The 21,368-nt window shown below is 48.3% G+C and overlaps 1 protein-coding gene across 1 annotated transcript; it reads right to left on the reverse strand.

The window, feature by feature from the left end:
• Positions 1 to 18,291: 18,291 nt before the first annotated feature.
• LOC124663153 (LRR receptor-like serine/threonine-protein kinase FLS2) lies at positions 18,292 to 21,362 on the reverse strand. The gene has a single exon (XM_047200886.1). The coding sequence runs from the start codon at positions 20,903 to 20,905 to the stop codon at positions 18,659 to 18,661; it is 2,247 nt and encodes a 748-aa protein (XP_047056842.1). The 5' UTR covers positions 20,906 to 21,362; the 3' UTR covers positions 18,292 to 18,658.
• Positions 21,363 to 21,368: the final 6 nt, after the last annotated feature.

Here is a 21,368-nt window from a genome sequence, read left to right on the forward strand (position 1 = left end):
TTGTAGTGCCTCAAATGAACTATGGAGAATCATCATGGAGGGCTTCAAGCCATACAACCCCGACAAGTTGACTAGAAGAGAAGTCGTTGATAGTCAACTCAACAACACCGCCCTTCACATGATTCAAACTAGTGTGGGGACTCCGGAATTGCATCGGGTCCGGGACTTCACCACCGCCAAGGAAGCTTGGGACGGCTTGGCCGCTAGTTGCATTGGAAGTGAGAGCACAAGGAGGAACAAGTATAATGCTCTTAAGAATAAAGCCGAAGGATTCTTGAGGCTACCTGGATGAAGATCATGAACTCATGTATGGAAGACTTCTCACCGTTGCCAATGCCTTCCGGCTTATTGGTGCCACCCACATCAATGACTCTTGGATCAAGGAGAAGTACATTGAATGCATGATGCCATTTGTTCCCATTGATGTCAAGACTCTTGTGGGAAGGGAATGCTATTCCTCTCTTACTTCTCAACAAGTTGTGCACGAGATGCAAGCTCTCAAAGTGCTTGAAGAAACCTCTCATGATTCTCGCAATCGTGCTCTTGGAATGGCAAAAGGTTCCAATCTTGCCTTGGTGGTCAACTCCGGTGAAGAAGTGATTCCTCAAGAATCTTATAGGGCATCTTGGAGTATGTCCTATCCGGAAGATTTGCAATGCCACTACCATGATCACATGGCCTTCCATGCAAAATCCTTTTGGGTTGATCCCTCCAAGGCCAAGGAAGACAACATCAAGAGGAACAACAAAAGTGGTTTCACTAGCTTTGGTCCAAAGACAAGATCTTGCTACAATTGTGATGACAAGCGCCACTTCATTGCCGAATGCCCCTATGAAAATAGAGAGCTTCATAATGGAAGGCTCATTCCCAAGGACAAGAGCAAGGACACCAAGGGCAAGTATTCAAAAGCCCCCAACAAGAAGTTCTACAACAACAAGACCAAGAAGGGCAAGAGGCCCTCAAGAGTTGTGCTAGTAACAAGGGAAGAATACTCTTCCGATGAAGTTGAAAGTTCTAGTGGTGATGAAGATGAAGAAAGCTCAAAGGAATTGGCCGCCATTGTCACCACCAACATACCCTCTTCATCCCTCTTTGAATCTCCCAATGAGAACCCTCCTATCAAGAATGCACATTGCTTCATGGCAAGGTCCTCCTTGGACACATCTATCGTGCTATCAACTCAAGAAGAGTATACCTCCGGAGATGATGATGTTGATGATGAAGAAGATGCATCTTCCAATGGATTGGTTGCTCTTGCCTCCCTCTCCACTAACTCTTCATCACCAAGTGAATCCCCCAATGAGGTCATCCTTGTGGAGGAAGAAAGTTGCCTCATGGCTAAATCCTCCGAGGTATCATCTCCTAACCCCTCTATGCCTAACATATCTAGTGAACTAGGGGTTGATGATGCTAGTCTAAAAGTGAAACAAGAAATGCTAGATTTTGATGATTTCATTCTCAACCTACAAGGTAACACCAAAAAGCATGTTTCAAACCTCATGATTCGTTTAGCTCAACAAAGTGCTATGCTTGAGAAAAGGGTCAAATAGAGAGAGAAGACTCTCTCGAAATCCATGCTCTTAAAAATGCTCTTGAGGAATGTCAAGAAACCATATCTTCTCTTGAAGAGAGGTTAGAAAATATTGAAGAGCCTCAAGATAAAATTAACAAGCTCACTAAAGCTAGAGATCTTGCTAGGGCTAAGAATAAAGTGTTTACAAAGGAAAAGGCCCAATTTGGGGTTGATCATGAGAAACTTGTGAAGGATCTAGATGAACTAGACAAAGCTCACAAAGCTTTGAAGAGTGAATACACTCTCCTATCCAAGTCGTTTGAGCAACTTCAAATTAGGCTTGCTTCATATGATGTGCCTAGTTCCTCTACTCCTCTATGTGATCATGCAAACATTGTTGAGGAAAATGCTAGGTTGAAGGATGAACTTGCTAAGGCCTCCTCTCCCCAAAGTAAACTTTCTTTGGATGATCTTTTGAGTAAGCAAAGATCAAACAATGGGAAGGAGGGCCTTGGTTTTAATGCCAAGGCAAAGAAGGCAAACAAGCAAAAGGCCAAGCCCGCACAAGAAAAGAAGAAAGTCGTCACTAATGGTGAAGCCTCCAAGGGCAAAATCATGAATGATGATGATGCGGGAATTACTAACCCTCACTATGTTTTATTTAAAGATTATTATGGTGATGTTTATGCTAAATATGTTGGCCCATATGATGGTTATGTTGCTTGGTCTATTTGGGTCCCAAAGACCCTTGTTGCTAACAAAAGAGGACCCATTGCAAAATGGGTACCTAAATCCAAGAATTGATCTTATGTAGGACTATGCCGCGGGAGGTTCAAAATGGGTACTTGATAGTGGATGTACAAGTCATATGACCGGCGGCAAGAACCTCGTCAAGGAGTTGAGGCCTAACATTAATGATATCACCGTCTCCTTTGGCGATAATTCTACATCCGAGGTATTGGGTTTTGGCAAGGTTGTGGTTGCACACAACATTACTCTTGTGGATGTCATGCTTGTCAAAACCCTTGGTTACAATTTGCTTTCCGTTTCCGCCCTTGGCAAGATGGGTTTCGCCGTCTTTATTGATAATGATATTGTGGTCCTCTTGTGGAGCAAGACTCTAAAAGTCGCATTCGTTGGGTATCGCGAACACAACTTGTATGTGGTGGACTTTTCGGGGGCCACCACGTCAAGTGCGATGTGCCTATTCGGAAAGGCGGACGTGGGTTGGTTGTGGCATCGCCGCCTAGCCCATGTCAACATGAGAACTTTGCAAAGTCTTCACAAGGGGAACCATATTGTGGGACTAATGGAAAATGTGTCTTTTGCCAAAGATCGTGTTTGTAGGGCTTGTGTTGAAGGCAAAATGCATGACTCTCCGCATCCAAGCAAGACCATTATCTCTTCCAAGAGGATCTTGGAGCTCCTTCATGTGGATCTCTTTGGTCCCGTTACTCATGCAAGTCTTGGTGCGAAGAAACATTGCTTGGTGATTGTCGATGACTATTCAAGATACACTTGGGTCTACTTTCTCAAGACGAAAGATGAGACTCAACAAATATTCATTGACTTTGCTACCGAGGTGCAACGCCAACACAACCTCCTCATTATGGCAATAAGAAGTGACAACGGCTCCGAGTTCAAGAACTACACACTCAATGACTTTCTTAGTGATGAGGGGATTCGTCATCAATATTCCGCTGCTTACACCCCTCAACAAAATGGTGTTGCGGAGAGGAAGAACCGGACTCTTATGGATATGGCAAGGTCTATGATGGCGGAGTATAAATCCTGCTATAACTTTTGGGCCGAAGCCATCTCCACCGCTTGTCACTCCTCCAACCGGCTCTATCTCCGCAAGGGCTTGAACAAGACTCCATATGAAATACTCACCGGGAACAAGCCTAATATCTCATACTTCAAGGTGTTCGGGTGTAAGTGTTTCTACAAAATCAAAGGAGTTCGTTTATCTAAATTCGCTCCTAAAGCTTTGGAGGGTATATTTGTTGGTTACGGTGCCGAATCTCACACTTATAGAATCTTTGATGTGTCCTCCGGGATTATCATTGAATCTTGTAGTGTGAAGTTCGAAGAAAATGATGGCTCCCAAGTGGGGCAAGTTGATGTTTGTGCAGGTGATGAAATACCTCAAGATGCCATAGTAAGAATGGGTGTGGGATTTTTCCGCCCCATTGAGGGACACGGTGTGGCGTCTCGGGAAGAACTATGCTCTACCACGGTGGAGCCCTCATCTTCTCAACATCAACAAACCTTACCTAGTGAAGCAAATGATGCACCAACCCAAGAACAAGAACAAGACTCTCCCTCTTATGTGCAAGATCAAGGACAAGATCAAGGTCAAGATCAATCTTTCACTCACAATGCCTCCAATGAGGAACCAATCAACTCTTGCCCTTCTCCGAACATTGTTCAAGATCAAGCACATGAGATTGAGCAACCCCAAGCAATTGAGGAAGCTCAAGTTCAAGGTCAAGACGGGGACCCAAATGATCAAGTTGATCAAGTGACACCTCCAAGGCCTAGAAAGACCAAGGAGGAGATCGAGGCCCGTCGTCTAGCAAGAAGAGATAGGAACCTCGAGCTACGTGGACACACTCATGACAAGGTTCTTGGTGATGTTAGGGCAAAGGTTTCCACAAGAAGGCAATTGGCGAACTTTAGCCATCATCATGCTTATATCTCCTTAGTGGAACCCAAGAAAGTATTTGAAGCCCTTGAAGATTCGGATTGGTTGGAAGCTATGCATGAAGAACTCAACAACTTCAAGCGCAACAAAGTGTGGACTCTAGTAAAGAAGCCTAAAGAGTGCCGCAATGTTATAGGCACTAAATGGATTTTCAAGAACAAGCAAGATGAGTTTGGGAATGTTGTGAGGAACAAGGCAAGATTGGTGGCTCAAGGGTTCTCTCAAGTGGAGGGTATTGACTTTGGAGAAACCTATGCTCCCGTGGCTCGCCTTGAGTCCATCCGTATCCTTCTTGCTTATGCCTCGCATCATAACTTCAAATTACAACAAATGGATGTGAAAAGTGCTTTTCTTAATGGTCCTTTGCATGAAGAGGTTTATGTTAAGCAACCCCGGGGTTCGAGGATCTCAACTTTCCTAACCATGTCTACAAGCTTGATAAAGCACTTTATGGTCTCAAACAAGCTCCTAGAGCTTGGTACGAGCACCTTAAGGAATTGTTGGTAGACCGTGGGTTTGATGTTGGGCTAATCGACCCCACTCTTTTTACTAAGAGGGTCAATGGGGAGCTTTTCGTTTGCCAATTATATGTTGATGATATTATATTTGGATCTACTAACAAAGCTTTCAATGATGAATTTTCAAAGCTTATGACCGATAGGTTTGAGATGTCTATGATGGGAGAGATGAAGTTCTTCCTTGGTTTTGAGATCAAGCAATTGAGGGAAGGAACCTTCATCAACCAAGCAAAATATCTCCAAGACATGCTCAAGAGGTTCAAGATGACCGAGATGAAAGGTGTGGCCACTCCTATGGTTACCAAATGTCATCTTGCACTAGATCCCAATGGTAAAGAGGTGGATCAAAAGGTATATCGCTCCATGATTGGATCCTTGCTTTACCTTTGTGCATCTAGACCGGACATAGTGTTGAGTGTTGGTGTGTGTGCAAGGTATCAAGCTTCTCCTAAAGAGAGCCACATGATGGCTCTCAAAAGAATCTTTCGATATTTGGTTGATACCCCAAGATATGGTATTTGGTACCCCAAAGGCTCAAGTTTTATTCTCAATGGTTATACCGATGCGGATTGGGCGGGTGATAAGGATGATAGGAAATCAACTTCCGGGGCTTGCCAATTCCTTGGTAGGTCCTTGGTGTGTTGGTCTTCTAAGAAGCAAAATTGTATATATCTCTCCACCGCCGAAGCCGAATATGTTGCCGCCGCAAGTGGATGCACTCAATTGTTATGGATGAGGCAAACTTTAAAGGAATACGGTGTCATTTGTGACAAAGTGCCTCTATTATGTGACAATGAAAGTGCCATCAAGATTGCCTATAATCCGGTGCAACATTCAAGAACGAAGCATATTGAGATCCGGAATCATTTCATTAGGGATCATGTTGCCCGGGGTGATATTGAGCTTATCTATGTTCCTACCAAAGATCAACTTGCCGATATATTCACGAAGCCTCTTGATGAAGCAAGGTTCTCTTATTTGAGGAATGAGCTAAATATCATTGATTCAAGGAGTATAGCTTGACCATCTTGCAAACACACTTTCGTCTCAAAACTTTATTTGGTTTAGATGTGGGCATGGAAATAGGGGAGTGCGGTTTAAATTATTGAGCTATCCCTCCCCCATAATGCCAACATTAAAAAATCATTCTCTTTATATCATATGTTGATATGTGAGCTTCAATGATGAGTAGTGGCTTGGACCCAAGATATATCTTCGCGGTGCCATGCCACAACACTCATATATGGTGGTCTAGGCCACCACACTCTTCTTTGTAAAGAGTTGGAGTTATTTGGATCTTATTGCCTCTTATTTGACAACTCCATGTTCTTATGGGAAATCACTCAAGTTTGGCCTTATTTGCTCATATCTTGCAAACTTGAGTGATCATGTACCATTAACGAGTTTGAACCCTCTAAACCTAAGCCTAATCTCTCCAATAAGCCACTTCCATCTTGCTCATTTGTCATGTTTGGTAAAAACTTGGAGTTTGAGGTTTTTCGGTCGGATGATCTAGGGTGCTCAATCTTATTGGCAAATTTGCACCTTATATATGACTTGATGCTTTATTAAGTCATATATGGGTATTGCAAATAACCAACGAAAGATGGGCCGGATTCCCGGTGATTCTGGAATTTTCCGAACCCGGATAATCCGACCCGCACCACCCCGAATATCCGGCCCGGCCGGATTATCCGCCCTAAGTTAGGGCCGGATTATCCGGTCCAGGCAGACCTTGAAAGGGTTGAGGTCGAGGGCGCAAGGGGCAAAACGGTTCAGAACCTGCCCCCACGCGCCCCTCTCCTCTTTCTCCTCTCAAGGCCGCCGGAGCTCCTCCTCCTCGCCGGAGCCACTCCGTCCGCCCCTCTCGGAGTTCTTGGGTGGATCGGGTGGATCTCCTCCTAGCTACCTTCTCCTCCAAGCGGTTTCCACAATGGATGTGGGTATGATTCACAATCTCTATCCCTAGATGTTGTGTTTTATATGTGCTATTTTCTTGGTGGAATTGGTGTCTAGTTGTTCCAAATCGTGTGTAGTGTACTCCTCTTGCATGCTATGAGGCCGATCTAGTCTTAGACATGTTTTTGATTGGAAATCTGCACATCTCGAAGGGCCGGATTATCCGCCCCCGAGCCGGCCGGATTATCCGGCCTGGCCGGATTATCCGCCCCCAGGGACCCCGGATTATCCGGCCTGGAGCTTCATCGCCGCTGCAGTTTGCTTCAATCTGTCATGTCTAGATTTGTACCGACTTATTTGCATGCTTCTCGAGTGTATTACTGTATCTTACATGACTTATGAGCATTACCTTTCCTTTGCTACCCGCCTTTGCTTCTCACAGGTGGTGCTTCTCGGGGTGGTCGGAGACGCTCGAGGCATGATCGATCAAGTGATGAGTTTGCACCCAATGCACCTCGCAAGTCCGTCTCCTCAAGGCGGAAGAACAAGGAAGCGAGGGAGAACTACAAGACCATGGACCCAGTCTCCTATTCCGCCCTTCGCATGAACAACTGGTATGAAGATGTCCCAAGGGATGAAGAGATTGAGGGCAGGAAATTCTGGTGCATTGAGCAGGAATTCATCTACAAGGACATATATGAGCCCATGACGAAGCTGAGACCCATGCAAGCTATTGATGTGGACATTCCGGCTGAAAACGATCACTTTGAAGATGCCATCTCGGGTAGCTGGAAGGTTGGGTTTGCATGATATCATGAAGATTCAATGTGACTATAGCCCAGATTTGGTGAAGCAATTCTTTGCCACTTTGGCGATCAAGAAAGATGAGGAACACACTATGGAATGGATGATCGGCTCCTCTCACTGCGAGTGCCACTCTTCGCCGCTTGCTTGGTTTTCTTGGAGTTCCTGTTGAAGGGGGTCGTCGTCTTCATGGACCACAACCGATAGATAAGAATGCTCTTGCACAGCTCTATACCTCAGCAGGGAAAATTGGTTATACTAAGGGGCTGCTTACCATTTACAATCAGCTGCTTCGGTTCTTTCGGTCTACCATTTGCCCAAGTGGTGGTAACAATGATGCTATCCGTGGAGTCCTTGTGAACCTTATGCACCTCAGCTATAAGTGTGCTCGTGATGGAAATGAGGATCGGAACTTCACTCTTGATATCATGGATTTTATCTTCCATGAGATCCATGATGCCATGGTCTCCCGGACCTCCATACCCTATGCTCCCTACATCCAGCTTCTCATCAACAACTCGTGGCTGTGGTTGGTGAAGATTTGAGTGGGTACCCGTTGGTGAAGCACCATGTCAAGAAGGCCTACAAGGTTAAGCCGGTCTCTTCGACTGTTCCTCGCTCCCGACTCCTTCATGGGTGCTGCTCGTTCCAGTGGCTTTGCTCCTGCTCGTCATCAAGATGTCCCAGCCTTGAGGAAGCAAGTGACCCGGCTTAGTTGGTTCCAGCGCTACGTCCTTTGCATGAATGTTGAGATCCATAAGGAGAACTATGCTGCTAGCCGAGAGCGTGCTGAGATTAAGCATACTCGAGCGGTTATTCTTCACAAGCTTAGTGGTGAACAAGGACCCCGCCTCAGCCCCTGACTCACCAGGGTTACGGTGGTTGGCACTCGGCACGAGGTTCCATGGAGTGATATTGATGATTGCCTTCAAAGGTCCAACACCTCTCGCCGCTCTCCGGATGCACCCGACACCGATGAGGAAGAAGAAGAAGAGGAAGTGCCATACGAGTCCGATGATGATGATGCCTCCGAGTGATTCTCATGGGACGTGTAGCATCGCGCTTGTCCCCTTTTGGCGTCTCGATGCCAAAGGGGGAGAAGTGTTCTATTAGGATTCTCCGGATTTGCATGGTTTGGGCACAAGCATATGCGTTTATCATTCTTATGTTGCTTGTGTTCCCCTTCTAGTTGAACTATTTGGTTTGTTTGTGTGCCGTTCAAAACTATGTGCTATGTGGTGTGAGACATTGTTATGGTTTTCGGATTTCTATTTGTTGAGATCAAGGATATTACATTGTGTGTGATGCTATATCTCCGCATTATATATCTACACATGGGTATGATTTCTTGTTTCCTATCTCAACTTCATATGTATCAATGTCTATTGTTAGAGCTCATGTTGGATATCTCTTATGTTGAGGCACCATACTCCTATGTGTTGTGTATTTGTATTCAAATGCAAATTACTTATATGCACACATGTAGGGGAGTGCCTCTATGTCTTGCCATCATGCTTGTCTCTATTTGTGATTCCTTGGCAAATCCGTATATTGTCATCAAACACCAAAAAGGGGGAGATTGAAAGAACATCTCTTGCATTTTGTTTTGTGTGTTTGATGTCAATATATGTGATACACTAATGTTTGATTAAGTGGTACAGGGGTTACATAGTTTCATATTTGCGTGTGTTGGATTTGGTCGGTCTGTCAAAAGTTAACAGGAAAAGCTTGGCCAGGCCGGATAATCCGGGCCGGATATTCTTGAAATATCCGGCCCCCGATTTTGGCTAAGTCTTCGAGGAAAAGCAGCTCGAAGGGGGGCCGGACATTTGGCCGGATAATGTCCCGGTATTGTACCAGGGCCGGATTATCCGGGCCGGATATTTTGGAAATATCCGGCCCCCTCGATTTTGGCTAAGGACTGGAGGAATTGTGGATCAGTACATGGGCCGGATAATTGGCCGGACAATGTCACACTTTTGTTCTGCAGGCCGGATTATCCGGGGGGGGCGGATTATCCGGCCCTACTTACACCGGATTATCCGGCCCCCCGGAAGCAGCAACGGCTCAATTTCGAGAGGGGTATAAATACCCCCCTTCTTCTACCTTGGTTGCTTGCTCAATCATTACACAAGAAATCTGTCAAGCCACCTCCATTAGAGCCACCTCAAGAAAGTCAAGTTTTGCAAGATCTCCTTCCTCCCCCAACCAAAGCTCTTGATCTTTGGGGATTCGAAGGAGAAGACACCGATCTACATCCTCACCGAAGCGTTCTTCATTTCCCCTCTCTTGTTTGAGGGATCTCATGCTAGTGTTCCTATTTGGTTCCCTAGTTGATTTGTTGTTGATGTATTGTTGTTGATTGTTGTATTGTTACTGATTTGGGAGCCTCCAATTTGGTTGTGGATGTGTGCCCCAAGAACTTTGTAAAGGCCCGGTTTCCGCCTCGAGGAAATCCCTTAGTGGAAGTGGGCTAGGCCTTCGTGGCGTTGCTCACGGGAGATCTGAGTGAAGCCTTCGTGGCCGTTGGTTTGGCTTGCGTAGCAACCACACTCCTCCAAACGTAGACGTACCTTCTTGCAAAGGAAGGGAACTACGGGAATCATCTCCGTGTCATCGCGTGCTACACTCTCGGTTACCTCTATCCCACTCTATCTACTATTGCGTTGCTATACCTTGCTTAGTTGATATCCTTGTCATATAGGTAAATTCACATAGTTGCATATCTAGAGAATTTACCTTTCGTGTCAAGCCTAAATTGAAAAAGAACTAAAAATTGGTTAGCACCTATTCACCCCCCCCCTCTAGGTGCGGCATACGATCCTTTCAGCATCCTCCTTCCCAATCTCGCTGGTGCCGGCCTTCATCGCCACCTTGACGCAACCATCGCAGCGCCAGCGAAGACCATCACCACAGGAGATGGTGACAAGGCCACTACGGTGGCCAACCCCGAGTATGAGCGTTGGTGGATCCGGGACCAGCGCGTCATCGGGCTCCTTCTCGGCTCCATGGAGCCCGACATCGCCAACCAACTCATTGGTCGCACGACCGCTGCCTCGGTCCGGCAAAGTGTCCATGACCCGTACGGCGCTCGAAGTCGCGCCAATGTGCGCCACATCCGTCGACAGCTTGTGTCGACGCGCAAGGAAGACCTCTCCACCGCTGCATACATGCAGAAGATGAAGGCATTAGCCGATGCCATGGCTGCTGCTGGTGTTCCTATCACCGACGACGAGCTCGTTGACTACATCGTCATTGGGCTCGGTTCTGCCTACAACGCCGTCACTGCACCGCTCACCCTTGGCAACAGCGCCGAGGCGATCTCCTATGCGACGTTCTACTCGAACGTGCTCTCCTTCGAGTCCCTTCAAGCACGGCGAGCACACGCCGAAGGCTGGACCTCCTCGGTCAATACGGCTATGCGCCCTAACCCTGCCTTCCAAGGCGGTGGATCTTCTCGTCCCTTCGGCAATGATGGCCAGCGAGGGCAGCCCGTGGCGGCGGCAGCGGAACGGCGGCTACGGCCGCAATGATGGTGGCGGCTACGGCCGCAATGATGGTGGCAACTTCGGTGGCCGCAATGACGGCCGCATCGGTGGAGGCAATGGTGGCGGCAATGGGGGCGGCTGGAACGACGGCCGCAACAACAACAACAACCGCAATGGCGGTGGGAACGGTCAGCCAGCGTCGCCGGCGACCACGGTGTCGATCTCGTGGCAACCGGGGACATGTCGCCAAGGACCGCCGCAACCGCTTCGACACCAACTATCAGCCTCCTCGCAGCGTGGAGGCAACGCTGTCACCACAAACTACAACAACAACCCCTGGATCATGGATTCGGGGCTACGGATCCACCTGACCAGCGAGCTCGCCCGTCTTCAAGCGTATGAGCGCTATGGTGGCAAAGATCGGTGCAAGTGGCCAATGGTGCAGGTTTGTCAATTTCGCATATTGGTCATTCTCTTTTAGCTGGTTCATCTATTCATCTTAAGAATATTCTCCATGTTCCTGATGCTCGTCTAAGTCTCCTTTCTGTTTATCGTATCGTCTGTGACAATCATGTGTTTGTCGAGTTTCATCGTGACTTTTCTCGTGTCAAGGACAAAACCACGAGGAAGGTTCTTCTTCTCGGTAGGAGCCATGGAGGCCTGTATCCCGTCCCCTTCGGAAGAGCTTCGTCATCCTCTCGAGTGTCGGCCGGTGCTATCTCTTCAAGGTGGCATCAACGTCTTGGCCATCCATCCAATAATGTAGTTCAAAACATTGTTAGGTCCAATGAGCTTTCTAGTTCCCCGTCAGATCATTCTTCTTTAGTGTGTGATGCTTGTCAACGTGCTAAAAGTCATCAATTGCCATACTCGTTATCCTCTCGTGTGTCTACTTGTACCTCTTGAATTGATTCACTCGGATGTATGGGGGCCGGCTAGTGTCTCCTCGGGGGGGTATAAGTACTATGTTAGTTTTGTTGATGACTACTCTCGTTTTTGCTGGGTTTATCTCCTTAAACACAAATCTGATGTGGAACAAGTATTCTACTCCTTTCAAGCTCATGTTGAGCGTCTTCTGAACGCCAAGATCAAGGCGTTTCAGTCCGACTGGGGTGGTGAATATCACCGTCTACATCGGTATTTTGAGCGCACTGGCATAGTTCATCGTGTCTCGTGCCCCCATACTTCTCAGCAGAACGGGATAGCTGAGCGGAAACATCGCCATCTGGTCGAGACTGGACTAACACTCCTCGCACACTCGCAATTACCCTTGCGTTTTGGGATGAGGCCCTCCTTACAGACATGTTATCTCATTAACCGTATGCCTACCCCTGTCATCAATAAGGAGACACCTTTGTTTCGGCTCATGAAAATTCAGCCTAACTACTCCTTTCTTCGCATCTTTGGGTGTGCTTGTTGGCCTAGTCTTCGCAAATACAATTCTCACAAATTAGAATTTCGGTCTAAGATGTGTGTGTTTCTGGGATACAGTCCTATGCATAAAGGCTACAAGTGCCTAGATCGGTCTACGGGACGAATTTATATCTCTCGTGACGTTGTTTTCGATGAATCTGTGTTTCCTTTTGCTACCCCCGGCGTATCGCGTTGATGCTACCTCCCTCGAGCATGCCATTTGTTTTCCCTCCGATGAACCAGTTACTAGTGAACCTGTGCGAAATTACGACCTCTCGTACCTGTCTACTGATCCATCTGTGCAAAGTGTTGGTGTTTCCCCGCAGGTTGTCGGTGCTCTCTCCGATCAGGCAAGGATCGACGATCCGATCGTCGTGCATGACGATGGCGTGCATGCGCCGCCCACCGCCAGCCCGACTCCCTCCGTTCCGGCCCGTGGGCCGCAGGCGCCTTCGGTACCTGGTCAGCCCACGTCGCCTCCTGCCGCACCGCCGGCCGCGACGTCTTCGGCTGACTCGTCCGACGCTGTGTCGCAACATGCGATGATAACCAGGCACCGCGACCAGACTCGACGGGAGAAGGAGTATACTGATGGAACGGTCCGATATGATCCTCGCCGACGTGCCTTCTTTGCTGCCCCATCTTCGCATCGAGAAGCGCTTCTCGAGCCGGCTTGGCATTCGGCTATGGCCGACGAGTTCTCTGCACTGACGAAGACAGGCACGTGGATTTTGGTTCCTCGGCCACCGGGTGTTAATATAGTCGGCAGCAAGTGGATTTTTAAAACGAAGCATCGTCCAGATGGGTCTATTGACAAGCATAAGGCCAGGTTGGTTGCTCGTGGTTTTACTCAGCAAGCACGGGATTGATTATGGTGACACGTTTAGTCCGGTGGTGAAGCCGGCCACAGTTCGTCTTGTTCTGTCTCTCGCAGTTTCTCGAGGGTGGACACTCCGACAAATTGATGTCAGCAATGCCTTCTTGCATGGATTCTTGGCTGAAACGGTATATATGCAGCAACCTCCTGGTTTTGAGGACGCCCAGTATCCCTCTCATGTTTGCAAGCTTCAGCGGTCGATCTATGGTCTAAAACAGTCTCCCCGTGCATGGTATGCACGGCTGAGTCAGCGTTTGTATCGGCTGGGGTTTACTTCTTCCAAAGCTGACACGTCACTCTTCATCTACTCACATCACGGTGTGCAGATTTTTATGTTGGTATATGTGGATGATATTGTTATTGCTGGGTCCACACCGGATGCAGTGGATGTTCTGGTTCGCGCTCTCGCTGCTACTTTCCCTATCAAGGACTTGGGAAAGTTGGAGTATTTCCTTGGATTGGAGGCCACTTACAATTCAGGGGGATGATCTTGACTCAGAAGAAGTATGCTCTTGACCTTCTGCATCGAGTCAACATGGAGAATTGTAACCCTACTATTACTCCACTTGCAGTGTCAGAGACTTTGTCTAGGAGTTCAGGTACTTTGCTCAGTTCTGATGATTCGCATAGGTACCGCAGTGTTGTTGGAGGACTACAGTATCTTACGCTCACTCGGCCAGATATCTCTTTTGCGGTGAACAAGGTTTGTCAGTTTCTATCACAACCGACTGATGTTCACTGGGAGTCTGTGAAACGCATTTTGCGCTATGTCAAAGGGACGTTGGCGACGGGCTTGCAGATTCACAAGTCATCATCAACAGCTTGTCGGTATCTTCACCGACGCGGATTGGGCCGGGCTGTGTGGATGATCGGCGTTCGACCAGCGGGTTTGCGGTGTTTGTTGGAGCAAATCTTATTTCTTGGAGCTCTAAGAAGCAACCCACGATCTCGAGATCAAGTACGGAGGCAGAATACAAAGCATTGGCTAATGGTGCTGCTGAAGCTATATGGGTCGATTCTCTTCTCAAAGAGCTTGGCGTGGTTCGGCAACGTACCCCCATATTGTGGTGTGATAATCTTGGGGCAACTTACCTGACGGCAAATCCAGTCTTTCATGCTCGAACGAAGCACATTGAGATTGATTTTCATTTCGTACGAGAACGAGTAGTCTGCCGGTGACTTGGATGTCGGGTTCATCTCCACACATGATCAACCGGCTGATGTACTTACTAAGCCAGCCACCCGACAGATGATAGATAGATTTAAGTCCAATCTTAACCTTGTCACGGTTTAGATTGAGGGGAGTGTTAGAATTGTAAATAGACTCTACCTCCTCTGTCTTGTGTATCACGTATACGTGTTGTATACGATTGTAATTGTATGATCATGTCAATATAAGTGGAGACCGGTGCGGGGCAGAGACCCACGCACAAAACCCTAAACCTTCTTTTCAATCTGAGCCATCGTCAACGGTGGCGCCTACGGGCGTTGTTCCTTTGTTGAAGGCGTCGATGTAGCAGCTCTCTCACTTGCCTTTCTCAACATGCTCTGGGGAACCCCTAGATCCGGTCTTCTCGATCGGATGATGGCGATGCTATTGACGTATTGGGGTATCATTTTGAAGATGGATTTAATCAGATGGACACGTGGCTTGCAAGGATGGGTAGTAACAACGGACTATACGAACCCTCCTCCACTTGCATGTAGTGCCAAATGAGCCGCATTACTCGTGAGATTCGAGGTACATGTTTCTCTACCTTTGGGCATGTCGTTCCTCTTTGGTGTCGCCTAGTCCGATGAATATGCTCATGGCAGATCCAATCGATACGACAATTTTCGGTGCGTACTTTGCTAGCGGGAATAGCTCGGTTGCCCGGCTGCGTGTGCCGTGTGTTCTGCTTACCGGCGTCTTGTATGTCTTATGGTGTTTTGTGTAGCTTGCCATTGTTCAGGTTTTCGCTCGGTTTTCTTTAATAAACCGTGCAGTGTGGATCTCTGGACCATTTTCTATGGGTTGAATTAATTTAGCAGCTCTCGTGTTAAAAAATGAAGAATACCTAGGGGAAGCCGCGGCCGTACGTGGTGGGGATATATCGAAGAGACGAAGACCGAACATCTTCTTCTGTCATACCTTGCGTCGGCCTGCAGGCATCGTCAGAGAACCTGGACCCGACAATGTTTTGATTTACCAGCAAGAGTGCTCAGGGACGGCGACGAAATACGAGATGGCAATGGCATCACAACAACCAACAGGAAGTTTCTCCGTCCAAAGAAAACAACCAAAAAGAAGTTCAGTTCTCGTTGCTCGTATCTGTCCAGTTTTTTATCGGGACACTTTTCATCAGATTTCGAAAGCTCTTATGTTCACGAGAAGATTTTCTTTTCGCGTCCAGCTCATGAGCTGTGCCTCGACTCTCGACAGAGACAGAGATCACTTTAGAGCAGATTTTAGAAGCACTTTGAGTGTCAGTCTGGGAAGTAGCAATGCTCAAGCAAAGCCCTGGTGCCACGGCAAGGAGAAATTCCTATGCGAGTAGCAGTGCCTGCCAGTGTTGTGTGTGCGAGCAGGCAATGGACATGGCTAAGTTGCTTGCTCCGGTTACAAATCGGACGATACCTTCCTTGCCTCCCTTTCCCTCCAAAATTCTCCCTCCTTGCCTTCTTCTCCAGAGTACAACTTAACATCCCACTCTTCACTACTTCGTCGTGTTAATCGAGCCACTGGCCCACTGCTGATCATTTCTACTCCGTTTGCCTCACCCCATTGCCAACCCCATGAGCAAGAAGGCGGAGGCGGGCGGCGAGCGGCCGCCGAGCCGTGGCCGCACAACGTCACGGGCGGCTCGTCATCACAATGCGAGCGCGCAGAGGGAAGCGCCCGCGGTGCCGGCGGCGGTGGCAGTGGCGGTGGCGGCGATGCGGGAGGGTGCCGCGGGGAGCAGCAGCTCCGCAATGGCGGCCCGCCCTAGGCGTGTCCCCAATGAATACGTCACGTTCCGGGAACCGGGAACGAGCGAAGCATCGGTGCATCATCAAGGCGGACCGGGTCACGGCGGCGGTGCCGACGCTGTCCACGACTCGGCGCCGACCGGCAAGCCGTACTACATACCGGCGTGGCAGAGAAGGCGGGAGCGGCCACCGGAGGAACGGCGGCCGGCGCTGCGGCCAGTCGGAGCGCCGCCGCTAGGCCCACGCCCAACCGACAACGGCGGCTACAGGACGACCACCAAGATCGTCGAGCGCGTCTCCACGATCAAGCCAGACGACGACGGCGGTCACGGCGGGGCCGACCACGTGGCCCCGCTGGCGCTGCCGCCGGGCCACCACGTCGGGAGCCCGCCGCCTCAGCACCAAGGCCACGACAGGCCGGCGTCGCACGCGCCGCGATTGCCGAGGCACCACCATCCGTGGACGCCGACGAGGCACTTGGAGGGAAAGTCACCTGTCATCCTGTCGCCCGACCGGAGGAAGAAGCGCAGGCGTCCGGCCGCTTTCTGCTTCACGCTCTGCTGCATCCTCTTCTGGCTGGCGGTCATCCTCATCGGCGCCGCCGTGCTCACCGTGTACCTGGTGTACCGCCCGCAGCCGCCGCGGCTCCGGCTGACCGACGCCTCCCTGAACGCCGGGTACGTCGACGACCTCACCGTCCCCGGCGGCCCGTCCCGAGGCCTGGCGCTCAACGCCGACCTCACCGTGCTCGCGGCGATCACTAGCCCGAACACCAAGATCAACGTGGTGCTGTGGTACATGCAGCTGGACCTCTACTTCGAGGGCCACATGATCGGGACGCAGACGGTGCGGCCGGCGCCGGTGCGCGAGTCTCCGGGCGGCTACGTGCTCCGCAGCGTGGACATCGTCGTCAGCGAGGTGCCGATATCGCGGCAGAACGCCTATGCGTGGCGGAACGCGACGACGCACGGTGGTCCCGTGGTGCTCCAGCTCGCCGGACGGTTCCACACGCAGCTCAACTTCGGCCATTGGCTGCCGTACAGATACTGGGTGAACCCGCGGTGCACGCTCTGGCTAGACCCGCCGCCCAACGGCAGGCTGCGCCGGGCACGCTGTTGATCTCATATCGCTACACATGATTTCATTTTCATCTACGTAGGAGTATCTGTTTTACTCTTTTCACCTCAGGATTGCGATTTTTTTCCTTCTGTCGAACGAAAATTATGAAACACAAGGGCAGGATGCCTGGTATAGAATATTGAACTCATATAATTGGTGAAGCAATAGCAAACTCAAGTTTCAAATCTTCCATACACCGTCCTTATTACATTGAACATAACATCCTAATTTAGCAAGCTACGATCAGTCTATCAGTTTAGGCATGCAGACATCGCACTGGCATCCCTCAGGGGTACAGGTAGCAGTCCAGTTGCACTTAGGGCACCCCCCGCCGTGGTTGACATTATCACGACAAATGTGCAGGCAACCCGGAGTATCACACGGTATCGGCGTCGGGTGAATCGACCCTGCACAAATCTCATCCGCCTTCACTGCAACCTCTACAAAAAAGGGCCAATACTGTATATCAACCAAAGCAATCACATGTATACGGTTGCTTGTCGAGTTGATGAGGCAAAGTGCATCACAAGAGTAGTACCTGATGCTACCAAGAGGAGGACGACTGTCAAGAGCATCGTCTGTGCAGTCTTCATCTTAGCTAGATGGGTGGTGTTGATAGGAGGTCTTGTTGATGGTTTGCTTCGCTCTCAGTTGCGAGGAACAAGTGAAACGGCAAAGCCTTTTTATAGTGACAGTGAAATGATAGGCCAGGACTCATAGTAAATGTTATGTTAATACTGTAGCAGTTAAGAAGATTAATCAGTGAACACATATCCATTCGTAGATGTATTAATGTCCATGTGTACATGCTGCGGGTTGCCTACACGTTGATTCTGCAAGTCTGATGGTCTGAGTCTGTCGATCGACCAATCGATAATTTGCTGTGAACCAATCGTCGATATAGGTCTCTGATCAACATCATTTTTTCATCTACTTGTTACCTAATTTCCAATTTTTTCATCAATCTAGTTTAAGTATGAAGCAATGACGAAGATGGCTGGTACATGCTGCTGGAAACGTCACTTCAGAAAAATTCAAGTAAAGTACGGAGTATATGTAATATCATTGTCGAATGCATATACGTAATTGGCTGGTGTTAAAATTGAGACTTTCCAAGTTAGAGACAGCCAATTTGTTTGAGAAAGTGGTACCTGGATGTGACAAAACGAACTTTTGGGCGAGCGCAAAGAAGACAGCCATCCAAAGCAAACTTAGATTCCTTATTACAGAGCAGAGATTCTCTCCTCACCTTCTAACAACACATAGGACTCGTACATGTCAAAGCAGCAGCGATACACAGAACTTCCTCATTGCGATCTTGTACAAGCTAAGGGAGATATTACACACTCACACCTTTTGCGTGTAGCTGGCTCACACCTCGTTCGAGGCCTTAGCCTGGAACCATGAAATGCAGCTATGTACTTTCTTGGTGAACTTCTCTTGCATATTGTCCACATACTGGTAGAATGCGCATCTCCCGGTCTCACTGTAAAACGACAACATGCCCCAGTACAACCAGAACCCAAAGATGAACCCAGCAGCTACAAAGCAATACAACCACAATGCTTCTCTATCTTCAGCTTGGCTCCTTTCGTTTTGCTTTGATGGTGACGAGTTTACGCAGTCCTCCAACGGGAAACCACATAGCCCTAGATTGTTGATGTATATGGACGGGTCTACAAGCGTCTGGAGCTGACTGCCCATAGGTATCATTCCATATAACCTGTTGCTGGAGAGGTTCAGAGCGCTCATGGACTTCAAACCTGTAAAGCTTGGAGGAATTTCTCCTGAGAGTTGGTTCCGAGAAAGGTCCAAGGATTCCAGCAGTACAAGATTGCCAATGTCTTCGGGAATACAACCTGACAGATGATTTCCTGATAAGTTCAGATACCTCAGTCCAAGAAGGGTTGCGAGCCCACCTGGGATCTCTTGTGACAGGACATTGCCAGATAAGTCGATACCCACCATGCCTGCTATCTTCGTAGTGTAAACATAATCTACATTCTTCCAAACTATTTGAATATTCCCTTTATAATGGTAATAACCTGAATCATCATTCTGTTCATATGCCATGCCAGTAAAATTCACAAAATCATCTGGAATGGCTCCGGTGAGCTTGTTTTTTGACAAGTCCAATAACTGGAGTTGGTGAAATTGTAATATCTCGCGGGGTATGATACCATCAAACATGTTTGATGACAGCCGAAAAAAACGGAGTCCAGGTAAGTCCTTGCTTATCCAGTATGGTATTGTACCAGAGAAATTATTACCTCCAAGATCCAGAGTGGTTAGTTTTTTGCATTTCTTAAGAGCCAAAGGAAAGGGTCCTTCAAAATGGTTATTGGCTAGTCGTAGATACTCAAGAGCATATGGAAATGTTCTCGACAACGGAACTACACCATTGAAAGAGTTGTTGGAAAGATCCATGAATCCCAACCTTGGAATGTCCCAGAAACACTTGGAGAGACCTCCATCTAAGACATTGTCTGATAAATCTATGAGGTCTAAACTAGTATAGTTGCAAAGGAATACCTCACCCTCATCTGTCAGAAGCGTACCATGCAACTGATTTTGACTAAAAGCAATCATCCGAAGCTGCACTAGATGCTCGCCAAATATATCCCTTATATCTGCAACAACGTTGTTTGCCGTGAACTCAACATACACAAGGGTTGTGCAGTTTTGGAAGGTCTGGTGGTGAATGCCTGTAAATCCATTGTACACAGCAGTGACAGTACGAAGCATGTTTCCCATGCAAATGGATGGCGGGAACAGCCCAGAAAACTTGTTGTATGAAACATCGACCATATCCAGGGAGCTGCTATTCCCAAGCTTTGTGACGATGTGGCCTGTGAGTTGATTTTTTGATACGCTCAGACGCTGGAGATTTATCAAATTGGAGATGGTACCTGGTAGCTGCCCTTCTAAGTAGTTATCTGAAAAGTACAATGCATACAGTTCTGTCATGTTTCCAATCTGAAGTGGGATGTTCCCTGTCAGATTGTTCTGTTGCATGCTGAGCATACGGAGCTTCACTAGCATCCCAATTGCTTGTGGAATTGACCCGGTCAGAGTAACCGAGTCGAGAAAGAGCAGCTCCAAGGTCGTCAAGTTACCAATCTCTTCAGGTAGTGTGCCATCGAGCCCCACATCTGATAGTAGCAGTCTAGAAAGGTGCTTCAACTGTCCAATGCTGCGCGGAATGGCACCCCTCAAATACGGGTTGTCGCTGATGTGCAACCGGACCAAGCTAGTCAGGTTGCCGATACCTGCTGGAAGTGTACCATATAGACTATTGTTGGACAGGACGAGATTCTCCAGTTGGGGAAAGGCCGAGAAGTCCAACCTGTCAAGTGTGCCGTTCAGACTTGTGCCACCAAGGCTGAGGTCTGTGATGTGCCCAGCCAGGTCGCAACTGATGTGCATCCAGCTGCAAAGGCTGGTGGAGTTGGCCATCGACCATGATCCAAGGGACTCATCGGCACTGGCCAAGCTAGCCTTCCAATTCACAAGTGCTTCAGATTCACGCGAGATGCCCGCTCTGAACGGCGCAGCAGCAGATAGTTGGAGACAAGTGCAAGAGAGCAGGAAGAGGCCTACAGAATTGAGGTGCTTCATGATGGCTTAGGTACCGGTGGTGCTTCACTGCTGTTGGGGATATAAGACCTCTGTATGAGCCTGTCAGCCAGCCGGCCGGCCATGAGTCCAGGACAGTGTAGTCTGGTGGACGTCCTAGCTGACAAATGGCACATTCTTAGTATATGAAGTGCTGTTCATTTAGATTAAGGAGAAGCTACATGCTACTACTCGTGTTTTATAGAGTCCTCATGAGGATAAGAAATTACAAATCACATGTGTCATTATCAGGGTTATTATTAGGATAACGGTGTGGGTGTCATTACAGAACCTACGCTTAAAAAAAATTACAGAACCAATTCTGTTAATTGATGCAGTTCATAAACAATGTAACTGGAAGAGTATTAACATAGAAAAAAAAAGGTTCATGAGAGTATGATACACTTCTGAACTTGGATAGAAAGAAAACAGATGGTCAAGAAAATTAGCACTTCCCTCGCTGGTG

The sequence above is a fragment of the Lolium rigidum genome, chromosome 6 (assembly GCF_022539505.1).
Source record: "Lolium rigidum isolate FL_2022 chromosome 6, APGP_CSIRO_Lrig_0.1, whole genome shotgun sequence".
Classification (NCBI taxonomy): domain Eukaryota; kingdom Viridiplantae; phylum Streptophyta; class Magnoliopsida; order Poales; family Poaceae; genus Lolium; species Lolium rigidum.